The sequence below is a fragment of the Oncorhynchus nerka genome, linkage group LG6, assembly GCF_034236695.1.
Source record: "Oncorhynchus nerka isolate Pitt River linkage group LG6, Oner_Uvic_2.0, whole genome shotgun sequence".
Classification (NCBI taxonomy): Eukaryota; Metazoa; Chordata; class Actinopteri; order Salmoniformes; family Salmonidae; genus Oncorhynchus; species Oncorhynchus nerka.
The window spans coordinates 17144850-17161401 of NC_088401.1; the positions used below are offsets into that span (position 1 = coordinate 17144850).

Sequence of the window (16552 nt, forward strand, 5' to 3'; positions counted from 1 at the left end):
GGGGGGTGGAGAGAGAGGGGGTGGAGAGAGTGAGAGGGGGTGAGTGGAGAGAGAGAGAGTGGGGTGGAGAGAGAGAGAGAGGGATGGGTGGAGAGAGGGGGTGGAGAGAGAGAGGGGGTGGGTGGAGAGAGAGGGGGTGGGTGAAGAGAGAGAGAGGGATGGGTGGGAGAGAGAGGGGGGTGGAGAGAGGGGGTGTGGAGAGAGAGAGGGATGGGTGGGAGAGAGAGGGGGTGGAGAGAGGGGTGTGGAGAGAGAGAGGGATGGGTGGAGAGAGAGAGGGTAGAAAGAGAGAGGGGGTAGAGAGAGAGAGAGAGAGAGAGAGGGGGGGAGAGAGAGAGGGGGTAGAGAGAGAGAGAGAGAGAGAGAGGGGGGACAGAGAGAGAGGGGGTGGACAGAGAGAGAGGGGGTGGACAGAGAGAGGGGTGGAAAGAGAGAGGGGGTAGAGAGAGAGAGAGAGAGAGAGGGGGGGACAGAGAGAGAGGGGGTGGACAGAGAGAGAGGGGGTGGACAGAGAGAGAGGGGGTGGACAGAGAGAGGGGGTGAAAAGAGAGAGGGGGTAGAGAGAGAGAGAGAGAGAGAGAGAGAGAGACAGAGAGAGAGAGAGAGAGAGAGACAGAGACAGACAGAGAGACAGAGAGAGAGAGAGAGAGAGAGAGATGGGTGGAGGTTATTTTGTGTGGAATGTAAATATAGGTTTGCCGGGAATAGGGGGAATGTGTGTGTACTCACTGTGGAGAGAGGGTGGTCTTGGGAGAGGCTCGTCTGGGGAAGCCCTGAGCTCCAACACTGTTTCCATCTCCAACATCCTGATCTACACACAGTAAATAACACACTTACAACTGTGATAGTATCTCCCTCCCTCCCAGGCCAGACGTTCATTTTCCTTGCAAAGAGTAATGAATCTCACACGCTAACACAGCACACAGGCTAACACAGCGCACAGGCTAACACAGCGCACAGGCTAACACAGCGCACACAGGCTAACACAGCACACAGGCTAACACAGCGCACAGGCTAACACAGCGCACAGGCTAACACAGCGCACAGGCTAACACAGTGCACAGGCTAACACAGCGCACACAGGCTAACACAGCGCACAGGCTAACACAGCACACAGGCTAACACAGCGCACACAGGCTAACACAGCGCACACAGGCTAACACAGCGCACACAGGCTAACACAGCACACACGCTAACACAGCACACACGCTAACACAGCGCACACAGGCTAACACAGCGCACACAGGCTAACACAGCGCACACAGGCTAACACAAGCACACACACACAATAGTATACGGGACTTGACATGCGCTGGTCTCCACTTCCGACAGTCAATCTCAACTCCTATTTGACCCCCTTTGACTCTCTTCTTCACCTTTCCTGCCTGTCATTCAAAAGCAAAAACACCCCCCCACACACAACCCAGTCGCATAATAGTTAACCCCTAGAGGTCAGGGAGGACCAATGGCTGCAGGCGATACTGAAACACCAGGAAACACTTGACTCACCCCTTTCTCCCACTCCTCCCCCTCAGGGCTGGGTGGCGTACCGTATTTATTATATACCAGTATTGATGCACAGACCACTTTCAGTTTGTTCTTCACCTTTTGTAACAGTATTTCAATCTTTGCCTTGTTAAATGTGATACGCTACTCCGGTGTATGTCAGTTCTTATAGGTTACTCTGTTTTCTACTTGAGTCACCTCTCTCTCTAACCCTCTCTCTCTAACCACACCAAGCCCTGCCCCCTGTCACTCAAGGAGAGAGCAGTTGCTCCACCACAGAGTCACAAGCACTTAGTTGCTGTTCACACTGCATGGTCAGATGGCTGCAACAATGTTGCTGACATGCTGCATTCTAGAAGCGTTCTATACACTATTAGTGTGTGTACAGTGCATTCTAGAAGCGTTCTATGCACTATTAGTGTGTGTACAGTGCATTCTAGAAGCGTTCTATACACTATTAGTGTGTGTACAGTGCATTCTAGAAGCGTTCTATACACTATTAGTGTGTGTACAGTGCATTCTAGAAGCGTTCTATGCACTATTAGTGTGTGTACAGTGCATTCTAGAAGCGTTCTATACACTATTAGTGTGTGTACAGTGCATTCTAGAAGCGTTCTATACACTATTAGTGTGTGTACAGTGCATTCTAGAAGCGTTCTATACACTATTAGTGTGTGTACAGTGCATTCTAGAAGCGTTCTATACACTATTAGTGTGTGTACAGTGCATTCTAGAAGCGTTCTATACACTATTAGTGTGTGTACAGTGCATTCTAGAAGCGTTCTATACACTATTAGTGTGTGTACAGTGCATTCTAGAAGCGTTCTATACACTATTAGTGTGTGTACAGTGCATTCTAGAAGCGTTCTATACACTATTAGTGTGTGTACAGTGCATTCTAGAAGCGTTCTATACACTATTAGTGTGTGTACAGTGCATTCTAGAAGCGTTCTATACACTATTAGTGTGTGTACAGTGCATTCTAGAAGCGTTCTATACACTATTAGTGTGTGTACAGTGCATTCTAGAAGCGTTCTATACACTATTAGTGTGTGTACAGTGCATTCTAGAAGCGTTCTATACACTATTAGTGTGTGTACAGTGCATTCTAGAAGCGTTCTATACACTATTAGTGTGTGTACAGTGCATTCTAGAAGCGTTCTATACACTATTAGTGTGTGTACAGTGCATTCAAGCGTTCTATACACTATTAGTGTGTGTACAGTGCATTCTAGAAGCGTTCTATACACTATTAGTGTGTGTACAGTGCATTCTAGAAGCGTTCTATACACTATTAGTGTGTGTACAGTGCATTCTAGAAGCGTTCTATACACTATTAGTGTGTGTACAGTGCATTCTGAAAGTATTCAAACCCCTTGACTTGTTCCACATTATGTTACGTTGCAGGATGGTTCTACAATGGATTCCCCAAAAATTATCCTCATCTACATACAATACCCCATAATGTCAAAGCAAAAATGTATTACAAATAAATAACAGAAATACTACATTTACATAAGTATTCACACCCTTTACGCAGTACTTTGTTGCAGTGATTACAGCCTTGAGTCTTCTTGGGTATGACGCTACAAGCTTAGCACACCTGTATTTGGGGAGTTTCTCCCATTCTTCTCTGCAGATCCTCTCAAGCGCTGTCAGGTTGGATGGAGAGCGTCACAGCACAGCTATTTTCAGGTCTCTCCAGAGATGTTAGATTGGGTTCAAATCCGGGCTGAAAAGTGTTAGTCAAGTATTCTGTCACTGTGTACTCTCTGTTTAGGGACAAATAGCATTCTAGTTTGCTCTGTTTTTTTGTTAATTATTTCCAATGTGTCAAGTAATTATCTTTCTATATTCTCATGATTTGGAAAGGTCTAATTGTGTTGCTGTCCCGGGGCTCTATGAGGTGTGTTTGTGAACAGAGCCCCAGGACCAGCTTGCTTAGGGGACTCTTCTCCAGGTTCATCTCTCTGTAGGTGATGGCTTTGTTATGGAAGGTTTGGGAATCACTCCCTTTTAGGTGGTTGTAGAATTTAACGGCTCTTTTCTGGATTTGGATAATTAGCGGTTATTGGCCTAATTCTGCTCTGCATGCATTATTTGGTGTTCTACGTTGTACACGGAGGATATTTTTTGCAGAATACTGCATGCAGAGTCTCAATTTGGTGTTTGTCCCATTTCGTGAATTCTTGGTTGGTGAGCAGACCCCAGACCTCACAACCATAAAGGGCAATGGGTTCAATAACTGATTCAAGTATTTTTAGCCAGATCCTAATTGGTATTTCTAATTTTATGTTCCTTTTGATGGCGTTGAAGACCCTTCTTGCCTTGTCTCTCAATATTGTTCACAGCTTTGTTGAAATTACATGTGGTGCTGATGTTTAGGCCGAGGTATGTATAGTTGTATTTGTGGTCCTGGCGACTGGACCTTTTTTGGAACACCCTTATTTTTGTCTTACTGAGACTTACTGTCAGGGCCCAGGTCTGTACCTTACTGTCTGCAAACTAAAAGTTTGTCTTTTCTGAGCAAGATGTTGCTAAAATAATTTGTGTTAGCTGCTAATGCTAATCACTAGTGAGTACATTTAGCTAGCTAGCTAGCTGGCCAACTAAGAGTCACAGCAAACGTAGCTAGTTAGCTAATAGTGCCTGCTACCAGTGCTGGTGTAGGCTTTGATAAGCATGCTTGTGCAACGGTGTAGAGAGGAATAAGCAAAGCATTAATATGTTGGCCAGCTAGCTAGCTACATGAAGTAAGAAAAAACATGTAATGTAACATCTAAATTAGGGTAACCTGGAAACACTGACCAACACTTTGGTTCCTATCCGGTCAATAATTACTCACTGGCTTATTCATTTGTTTTCATGTCAAACAACAATGTATTCAAGGTTCAGCTCACTATATTTCAAGTATAGAATTCAAATAATCATTATATTTCCATGATTTCAACAGTTCACCAATTAACTAAGCCTATATTTTTGCCCATATCATGCTGCCTGTCAGTGTGGAAATAATGACAAAAGTGCAGAAAACACAGATATTGATTGATGAAAATCATTTTGTTTGTTTAGAATCACTTATAATTTATCTGTTGCCACCCTAAGGTCATGATATACTCAGAAAGCATATTTACAGCATTTCATATTCAAAAACCTGAAATACTGTCAAAAATGTGAAAAAATATTGTGATATGATATTTTGCCCATATCACCCAGCCCTATTCCTCCTATGTCCACAAGTAGACCAGTCATCACATCCCACACAGTCAATCCTTCTCTCTAACCCGGCACTGCTGTGTGTGTGTGTGTGTGTGTGTGTGTGTGTGTGTGTGTGTGTGTGTGTGCATATGTGCGTGTGTGTGCCGTAACCTAAGCAGTGTGTCAGTGGGAGGAGTCAGTCAGTGGGTGTGGTGAACTCTGGACCCTCTGTAGACCGTGACTTATCCATGATCACACACACACACACACACACACACACACACACACACACACACACACACACACACACACACGTTGGTGCCAACCTGTGGGGGAAGCCTCAGACTGTGCGATGAGAGCAGCCATGGCAGAGTTGGGGTTGAGTCGGTTTCCAAACATGTGGGAGGGAGCCATGTTGAACACTAGACCTGGTAACCCACTCACCTACAGGAGAGAGACACTCAGTTACAATACATGGGGATGACTGGATGCAGTTGGTGACTTGGGGAGACAGACACACTGTGCATGGAGCAGCTTTCTGTCCTCTACAGGTAGTATATAGACATGATGTCCTGCTACCCTGGGCCTCCTCTCCGCTATGTATGAGAGGGGAGAATGTGTGTGGTGGGACCAGAAGGGTGACTGGTAGAATTGGATCCCTTTTACTCCTCCATAGTGCCTGTCAGATCAGGGGAAAGCAGAGAGGGCCTAAAGCAGCACCTAAATCTTCTGCACAGATTCTGTCAGACCTGGGCCCTGACAGTAAATCTCAGTAAGACAAAAATAATGGTGTTCCAAAAAAGGTCCAGTAGCCAGGACCACAAATACAAATTCCATCTAGGCACCGTTGCCCTAAAGCACACAAACTATACATCCCTCGGTCTAAACATCAGTGCCACAGGTAACTTCCACAAAGCTGTGAACAATCTGAGAGACAAGGCAAGAAGGGCCTTCAATGTAGGATCTGGCAAAAAATACACTGCTCAAAAAAATAAAGGGAACACTAAAATAACACATCCTAGATCTGAATGAATGAAATATTCTTATTAAATACTTTTTTCTTTACATAGTTGAATGTGCTGACAACAAAATCACACAAAAATTATCAATGGAAATACAATTTATCAACCCATGGAGGTCTGAATTTGGAGTCACACTCAAAATTAAAGTGGAAAACCACACTACAGGCTGATCCAACTTTGATGTAATGTCCTTAAAACAAGTCAAAATGAGGCTCAGTAGTGTGTGTGACCTCCATGTGCCTGTATGACCTCCCTACAACGCCTGGGCATGCTCCTGATGAGGTGGCGGATGGTCTCCTGATGGATCTCCTCCCAGACCTGGACTAAAGCATCTGCCAACTCCTGGACAGTCTGTGGTGCAAAGTGGTGTTGGTGGATGGAGCGAGACATGATGTCCCAGATGTGCTCAATTGGATTCAGGTCTGGGGAACGGGCGGGCCAGTCCATAGCATCAATGCCTTCCTCTTGCAGGAACTGCTGACACACTCCAGCCACATGAGGTCTAGCATTGTCTTGCATTATGAGGAACCCAGGGCCAAACACACCCGCCTATGGTCTCACAAGGGGTCTGAGGATCTCATCTCGGTACCTAATGGCAGTCAGGCTACCTCTGGCGAGCACATGGAGGGCTGTGCGGGCCCCCCCAAAGAAATGCCACCCCACACCATGACTGACCCACCTCCAAACCGGTCATGCTGGAGGATGTTGCAGGCAGCAGAACGTTCTCCACGGCGACTCCAGACTCTGTCACGTCTGTCACATGTGCTCAGTGTGAACCTGCTTTCATCTGTGAAGAGCACAAGGTGCCAGTGGCGAATTTGCCAATCTTGGTGTTCTCTGGCAAATTCCAAACATCCTGCACGGTGTTGGGCTGTAAGCACAACCCCCACCTGTGGACGTCGGGCCCTCATACCACCCTCATGGAGTGTTTCTGACCGTTTGAGCAGACACATGCACATTTGTGGCCTGCTGGAGGTCATTTTGCAGGGCTCTGGCAGTGCTCCTCCTTGCACAAAGGCGGAGGTAGCGGTCCTGCTGCTGGGTTGTTGCCCTCCTACGGCCTCCTCCACGTCTCCTGATGTACTGGCCTGTCTCCTGGTAGCGCCTCCATGCTCTGGACACTACGCTGACAGACACAGCAAACCTTCTTGCCACAGCTCGCATTGATGTGCCATCCTGGATGAGCTGCACTACCTGAGCCACTTGTGTGGGTTGTAGACTCCGTCTCATGCTACCACTAGAGTGAAAGCACCACCAGCATTCAAAAGTGACCAAAACATCAGCCAGGAAGCATAGGAACTGAGAAGTGGTCTGTGGTCACCACCTGCAGAACCACTCCTTTATTGGGGGTGTCTTGCTAATTGCCTATAATTTCCCCCTGTTGTCTATTCCATTTGCACAACAGCATGTGAAATTTATTGTCAATCAGTGTTGCTTCCTAAGTGGACAGTTTGATTTCACAGAAGTGTGATTAACTTAGAGTTACATTGTGTTGTTTAAGTATTCCCTTTATTTTTTTGAGCAGTGTACTTGAATCAGTTATAGGACCCATTGCCTTTTATAGTTGTGAGGTCTGGGGTACGCTCACCAACCAAGAATTCACAAAATGGGACAAACACCAAATTGAGACACTGCATGCAGAATTCTGCAAAAAATATCATCTGTGTAGAACTTAAAACACCAAATAATGCATGCAGAGCAGAATTAGGCCGATACCCACTAATTATCAAAATCCAGAAAAGAGACGTTAAATTCTACAACTACCTAAAAGGAAGCGATTCCCAAACCTTCCATAACAAAGCTATCACCTACAGAGAGATTATCCTGGAGAAGAGTCCCCTAAGCAAGCTGGTGCTGGGGCTCTGTTCACAAACACAAACAGACCCCACAGAGCCCCAGGACAGCAACACAATTAGACCCAACCAAATCATGAGAAAACAAAAAGATAATTACTTGACACATTGGAAATAATTTACAAAAAAACTGAGCAAACTAGAATGCTATTTGTCCCTAAACAGAGAGTACACAGTGACAGAATACCTGACCACTGTGACTGACCCAAAATTAAGGAAAGCTTTGACTATGTACAGAATCAGTGAGCATAGCCTTGCTATTGAGAAAGGCAGCCGTAAGGCAGACCTGGCTCTCAAGAAAAGACAGGCTATGTGCACACTGCCCACAAAATGAGGTGGAAACTGAGCTGCACTTCCTAACCTCCTGCCCAATGTATGACCATATTAGAGAAACATATTTCCCTCAGATTACACAGATCAACAAAGAATTTGAAAATAAACCCAATTTGTATAAACTCCCATATCTATTCGGTGAAATACTAGTGTGCCATCACAGCAGCAAGATTTTGTGACCTGTTGCCACAAGAAAAGGTCAACCAGTGAAGAACAAACACCATTGTAAATACAACCCATATTTATGTTTGTTTATTTTCCCTTTTGAACTTTAACTATTTGCACATCGTTACAACACTGTATATGTAGTGTCCAAAACGTCTATCAAGCTGTCAGACATTCCCTTAGCAGCAAGAGCCTCTCGTGGATGCTGCAGTGTACCCAAGTGGTGTTGGGAGCAACTGCTTGAATGCACGTTACCACTCCACTATGTTTCCCTGTCATGGCTTTTGTGCCATCAGTACAGATACCAATACATCTTGACCACCAAAGTCCATTTGATGTCACAAAGCTGTCCAGTACTTTAAAAATATCCTTTCCAGCTGTTCTGGTTTCCCGCCAGGTCTGTTGACTCATCCAGCTGTAACGCATAGAATTCACTGGCTTGTATGCGAAGCAGTAATTGTTTCAAAACATCTCCTGCCATGTCACTGATGCATCGTGAAACAGTGTTGTTTGATGAGGGCATTGTCTGTATATTTTTTTTGGGCCTTTTCCCCCAGCATTGTCCCAGTCATATCTGTGGCAGCAGGAATAATGAAGTCCTCCACAATAGTATGGGGCTTGCCTGTCCTACCCACTTTGTAGCTCACCTTATAAGACACTTCTAGACCCTTCTTATTAATAGTATCTGTTGCTTTTATACATATCTTACTACTCGAAAGTTGTCTTAATTCTCATTCAAAAAAACTCCTGTGGCTTATTTTTCGAATTGTCAGGTTTTGTTCCTAAATGTCTGCGCAAGAGTGAAGGTTTCATTGAGTTGTGAGATATGTGCAAAAGTACTATAACACATTGTGGGTGAGGAAAAACTCTACTCCCAATATAAGTGAACCCAAAATCAATGGGTCAATTCTCATCATATTTGCGCCTCTACAACGGTCCAATGTCCCTGTCTGTTGTTACTTTCCCCCTTCTGATGACCAGGTGGCGAAACGCATCTCTGCATGTCTGGCAGACATATCAGTGTGGATGACGGATCACCACCTCAAGCTGAACCTCGGCAAGACGGAGCTGCTCTTCCTCCCGGGGAAGGACTGCCCATTCCATGATCTCGCCATCACGGTTGACAACTCCATTGTGTCCTCCTCCCAGAGCGCTAAGAACCTTGGCGTGATCCTGGACAACACCCTGTCGTTCTCAACTAACATCAAGGCGGTGGCCCGTTCTTGTAGGTTCATGCTCTACAACATGGGGACCCTGCCTCACACAGGAAGCAGCGCAGGTCCTAATCCAGGCACTTGTCATCTCCCGTCTGGATTACTGCAACTCGCTGTTGGCTGGGCTCCCTGCCTGTGCCATTAAACCCCTACAACTCATCCAGAACGCCGCAGCCCGTCTGGTGTTCAACCTTCCCAAGTTCTCTCACGTCACCCCGCTCCTCCGCTCTCCACTGGCTTCCAGTTGAAGCTCGCATCCGCTACAAGACCATGGTGCTTGCCTACGGAGCTGTGAGGGGAACGGCACCTCAGTACCTCCAGGCTCTGATCAGGCCCTACACCCAAACAAGGGCACTCGTTCATCCACCTCTGGCCTGCTCGCCTCCCTACCACTGAGGAAGTACAGTTCCGCGCAGCCCAGTCAAAACTGTTGCTGCTCTGGCCCCCAATGGTGGAACAAACTCCCTCACGACGCCAGGACAGCGGAGTCAATCACCACCTTCCGGAGACACCTGAAACCCCACCTCTTTCAGGAATACCTAGGATAGGATAGTAATCCTTCTCACCCCCTAAAAGATTTAGATGCACTATTGTAAAGTGGCTGTTCCACTGGATGTCTTAAGGTGAACGCACCAATTTGTAAGTCGCTCTGGATAAGAGCGTCTGCTAAATGACTTAAATGTAATGTAATGTATATAAACATAATATGACATTTGAAATGTCTTTATTCTGTTGGAGTGTAATGTTAACTGTGATTTTGTTTTGTTTATTTCACTTTTGTTTCTTATCCATTTAATTTGCTTTGGCAATGTAAACATATGTTTCCCAGGTCAATAAAGCCCTTTGAATTGAAATGAGAGAGATGGGGGGAGGGACAACTGGGCAGAGAGAGAGAAAAAGAGCCCCTGCTCATTTGGAAAGAGGACCAGCTAGGAGGTCAGGGGTCAGAGATGGGGGGTGGTCAGGATGTTAGATATGAAACCTGTCTCTCATGCTTTCCAGAACTTTATTTAACTTGTATGTCTCTGACATTAACGTTGATCTGACTGCTCAGTACAGGTCTAGTCTGTGTGTGTGTGTGGTGTGTATGTGTGTGGTGTCTGGTGGTGTGTATGTGTGTGTGGTATTCGTGTGTGGTGTGCGGTGGTGTGTATGTGTGGTGTGTGTGTGTATGTGTGTGGTGTCTGGTGGTGTGTATGTGTGTGGTGTCTGGTGGTGTGTATATATGTGTGTGTGGTGGTGTGTATGTGTGTGGTGTCTGGTGGTGTGTATGTGTGTGGTGGTGTGTATGTGTGTGTGTGTGTATGTGTGTATATGTGTGGTGTGTATGGTGTGTGTGTGTGTGTGCGTGTGCATGAAATCAACTGTGGGAGCAATTATTGGGAAATGGAAGACATACAAGACCACTGACAGACTCCCTCGATCTGGGGCTCCACAGAAGATCTCACCCCGTGGGGTCAAAATGATCACAAGAACGGTGAACAAAAATCCCAGAACCACACGGGGGGACCCCGTGAATGACCTGCAGAGAGCTGGGACCAAAGTAACAAAGCCTACCATCAGTAACACACTACGCCGCCAGGGACTCAAATCATGCAGTGCCAGACGTGTCCCCCTGCTTAAGCCAGTACATGTCCAGGCCCGTCTGAAGTTTGCTAGAGAGCATTTGGATGATCCAGAAGAAGATTGGCAGAATGTCATATGGTCAGATGAAACCAAAATATAACTTTTTGGTAAAAACCTCACTCGTCGTGTTTGGAGGACAAAGAATGCTGAGTTGCATCCAAAGAACACCATACCTACTGTGAAGCATGGGGGTGGAAACATCATGCTTTGGGGCTGTTTTTCTGCAAAGGGACCAGGACGACTGATCCGTGTAAAGGAAAGAATGAATGGGGCCATGTATCGTGAGATTTTGAGTGAAAACCTCCTTCCATCAGCAAGGGCATTGAAGATGAAACGTGGCTGGGTCTTTCAGCATGACAATGATCCCAAACACACCACCCGGGCAATGAAGGAGTGGCTTCGTAAGAGGCATTTCAAGGTCCTGGAGTGGCCTAGCCAGTCTCCAGATCTCAACCCCATAGAAAATCTTTGGAGGGAGTTGAAAGTCCGTGTTGCCCAGCAACAGCCCCAAAACATCACTGCTCTAGAGGAGATCTGCATGGAGGAATGGGCCAAAATACCAGCAACAGTGTGTGAAAACCTTGTGAAGACTTACAGAAAATGTTTGATATCTGTCATTGCTAATAAAGGGTATATAACAAAGTATTGAGATAAACTTTTGTTATTGACCAAATACTTATTTTCCACCATAATTTGCAAATAAATTCATTAAAAATCCTACAATATGATTTTCTGGATTTTTTCTCTCTCATTTTGTCTGTCATAGCTGAAGTGTGCCTATGATGAAAATTACAGGCCTCTCTCATCTTTTTAAGTGGGAGAACTTGCACAATTGGTGGCTGATTAAATACTTTTTTGCCCCACTGTATGTATGTGTGTATGTGGTGTGCAGTGGTGTGTATGTGTGTGTGTGTGTGTGTGTGTGTGTGTGTGTGTGTGTTTATGTGTGTGTGTCTGCTCACATGGGAGGAGGCTGTGCTGGTCAGGGGGGCTGTGGCAGTGAGGGGAGTGGGAGGGGCTAGTGAGGGTGTCGGCTGCTGCAACTCAGAGTTAGCGCCACCCATAGCAACAGGTCCCGCCCCTGATGACACGTCACCACTGGAGAATGCACCTACAAAGAGAGACATCATCATCATCACTATGATCATTTTTCATAACCATGGCAGTCCTCATTGTCTGGTGTTGATAAGTCTGCAGGAAAGTAGTGATTGATGCCATGAATGAGTGGGCTTGATCAAATCAGAGCAATAACAGGCATTCAGCATGTATACACATATTAAACACACACAAACACACCCAAACCCAGGTATTAAACACACACACACCCAGGTATTAAACACACACACACACACAAACACACACACACACACACACACAGGTATTAAACACACACACACAGGCATTAAACACACACACACCCAGGCATTAAACACACACACACCCACACACACACACACACAGGTATTAAACACACACACACAGGTATTAAACACACACACACAGGTATTAAACACACACACCCAGGTATTAAACACACACACCCAGGTATTAAACACACACACCCAGGTATTAAACACACACAGGTATTAAACACACACACCCAGGTATTAAACACACACACCCAGGTATTAAACACACACACCCAGGTATTAAACACACCCAGGTATTAAACACACACACCCAGGTATTAAACACACACACCCAGGTATTAAACACACACAGGTATTAAACACACCCATGTATTAAACACACCCAGGTATTAAACACACACACACAGGTATGAAACACACACACCCAGGTATTAAACACACACACCCAGGTATTAAACACACCCAGGTATTAAACACACACACCCAGATATTAAACACACACACCCAGGTATTAAACACACCCAGGTATTAAACACACCCAGGTATTAAACACACACACCCAGGTATTAAACACACACACCCAGGTATTAAACACACACACCCAGGTATTAAACACACACACCCAGGTATTAAACACACACACCCAGGTATTAAACACACACACCCAGGTATTAAACACACCCAGGTATTAAACACACCCAGGTATTAAACACACCCAGGTATTAAACACACCCAGGTATTAAACACACCCAGGTATTAAACACACACACCCAGGTATTAAACACACACACCCAGGTATTAAACACACCCAGGTATTAAACACACACACCCAGGTATTAAACACACACACCCAGGTATTAAACACACACAGGTATTAAACACACCCAGGTATTAAACACACCCACGTATTAAACACACCCAGGTATTAAACACACACACCCAGGTATTAAACACACACACCCAGGTATTAAACACACACACCCAGGTATTAAACACACATACCCAGGTATTAAACACACCCAGGTATTAAACACACCCAGGTATTAAACACACACACCCAGGTATTAAACACACACACCCAGGTATTAAACACACACACCCAGGTATTAAACACACACACCCAGGTATTAAACACACACACCCAGGTATTAAACACACACACCCAGGTATTAAACACACACACCCAGGTATTAAACACACCCACCCAGGTATTAAACACACCCACCCAGGTATTAAACACACCCAGGAATTAAACACACACACCCAGGTATTAAACACACCCAGGTATTAAACACACACACCCAGGTATTAAACACACCCACCCAGGTATTAAACACACACACCCAGGTATTAAACACACCCAGGTATTAAACACACACACCCAGGTATTAAACACACCCAGGTATTAAACACACACAGGTATTAAACACACACAGGTATTATACACACACACCCAGGTATTAAACACACACACCCAGGTATTAAACACACCCAGGTATTAAACACACCCAGGTATTAAACACACCCAGGTATTAAACACACAGGTATTAAACACACCCAGGTATTAAACACACCCAGGTATTAAACACACACACCCAGGTATTAAACACACACACCCAGGTATTAAACACACCCAGGTATTAAACACACACACAGATATTAAAGACACTCAAACACACATACATATTAAAGACACACAAACAAACGCATATTAAACACACACGCAGTATGTCAGTCCTGCAGCTGACCCAGAATAACAGGAAGAAATCTGATGACTCACACATTCTTCTATCACAACACACAGCTTTTCATACAGGGTTGAAGACTGGAGAGGTCCCATACATATTCATGTGACTCCATCACATGTCCTTCTATTTCTCTGTTTGTTGCTGCTGCTATTTCATTGATTTTATATACATACACACACACAGAGCGCACACACACACACACACACACACACACACACACACACACACACACACACACACACACACACACACACACACACACACGGGATAAACTCTGCCCCTGCCCCTTAGTGACCCCTGGGATGGTGGTGGTGGTTGTGGGGAGAAGAAGAGAGAGAGAGAGAGAGGCCCCCATCACCCCACAAAAGGCTGAATGGCTGTTGGCAGCACACATTCACAAGAGGAACAAGAGTGCTTTGTGCCTGAGAGGGGGGGTGGGGATCACATACTGCATAAACTCCTAGACTACTCCTCAAATCATACCATCATCTACACAATACAACACAGCTCCTAACTTACAAGATTGTTGAAGACAATCCACTATTTATATACCGATAAGGTCATTTCAGATGATGGTCTAATACCATTCAATAACAGAATTCTATACCAGACATTAATGTTAAAATAAGACAACTGACTACATTAAGCTACATTATTTGATGCTACCTTGAATGTGTGTATAAAGTAGTTGTTGGGGAATTGTTAGATCACTTGTTAGATATTACTGCACTGTCGGGAACTAGAAGCACAAGCATTTCACTACACTCACATTAACATCTGCTAACCATGTGCATGTGACCATTAACATCTGCTAACCATGTGTATGTGACCATTAACATCTGCTAACCATGTGTATGTGACCAATAACATCTGCTAACCATGTGTATGTGACCATTAACATCTGCTAACCATGTGTATGTGACCAATAACATCTGCTAACCATGTGTATGTGACCATTAACATCTGCTAACCATGTGTATGTGACCATTAACATCTGCTAACCATGTGTATGTGACCATTAACATCTGCTAACCATGTGTATGTGACCAATAACATCTGCTAACCATGTGTATGTGACCATTAACATCTGCTAACCATGTGTATGTGACCATTAACATCTGCTAACCATGTGTATGTGACCAATAACATCTGCTAACCATGTGTATGTGACCATTAACATCTGCTAACCATGTGTATGTGACCAATAACATCTGCTAACCATGTGTATGTGACCATTAACATCTGCTAACCATGTGTATGTGACCATTAACATCTGTTAACCATGTGTATGTGACCAATAACATCTGCTAACCATGTGTATGTGACCATTAACATCTGTTAACCATGAGTATGTGACCATTAACATCTGCTAACCATGTGTATGTGACCAATAACATCTGCTAACCATGTGTATGTGACCATTAACATCTGCTAACCATGAGTATGTGACCATTAACATCTGTTAACCACGTGTATGTGACCAATAACATCTGCTAACCATGTGTATGTGACCATTAACATCTGCTAACCATGTGTATGTGACCATTAACATCTGCTAACCATGTGTATGTGACCAATAACATCTGCTAACCATGTGTATGTGACCAATAACATCTGTTAACCATGTGCATGTGACCAATAACATATGTTAACCATGTGTATGTGACCATTAACATCTGCTAACCATGTGTATGTGACCATTAACATCTGCTAACCATGTGTATGTGACCATTACCATCTGCTAACCATGTGTATGTGACCATTACCATCTGATAACCATGAGTATGTGACCATTACCATCTGCTAACCATGTGTATGTGACCATTACCATCTGCTAACCATGAGTATGTGACCATTACCATCTGCTAACCATGTGTATGTGACCAATAACATCTGCTAACCATGTGTATGTGACCATTAACATCTGCTAACCATGAGTATGTGACCATTACCATCTGCTAACCATGTGTATGTGACCAATAACATCTGCTAACCATGTGTATGTGACCATTACCATCTGCTAACCATGTGTATGTGACCAATAACATCTGCTAACCATGTGTATGTGACCATTAACATCTGCTAACCATGAGTATGTGACCATTACCATCTGCTAACCATGTGTATGTGACCATTACCATCTGCTAACCATGTGTATGTGACCATTACCATCTGCTAACCATGAGTATGTGACCATTACCATCTGCTAACCATGTGTATGTGACCAATAACATCTGCTAACCATGTGTATGTGACCATTAACATCTGCTAACCATGTGTATGTGACCATTACCATCTGCTAACCATGTGTATGTGACCAATAACATCTGCTAACCATGTGTATGTGACCATTACCATCTGCTAACCATGAGTATGTGACCATTACCATCTGCTAACCATGTGTATGTGACCATTAACATCTGCTAACCATGTGTATGTGACCATTAACATCTGCTAACCATGAGTATGTGACCATTAACATCTGCTAACCATGAGTATGTGACCATTAACATCTGC

The 16552-nt window shown here is 44.6% G+C and overlaps 1 protein-coding gene across 3 annotated transcripts in view; it reads right to left on the minus strand.

Moving 5' to 3' along the window:
* Positions 1 to 16552, minus strand: part of LOC115129315 (protein AF-10-like) — a 90628-nt gene that overhangs the window by 14168 nt on the left and 59908 nt on the right. For 2 of the 3 annotated variants that reach the window (XM_065019295.1, XM_065019296.1), the window contains exons 9-11: positions 11880 to 12028; positions 5031 to 5148; positions 730 to 811 (exon numbers count right to left, since the gene is read on the minus strand). In XM_065019295.1, coding sequence (XP_064875367.1) covers positions 730 to 811; positions 5031 to 5148; positions 11880 to 12028 — 349 coding nt within the window. The remainder of the gene's footprint in view (positions 1 to 729; positions 812 to 5030; positions 5149 to 11879; positions 12029 to 16552) is intronic. The other variant, XM_065019297.1, reaches the window with a different exon arrangement.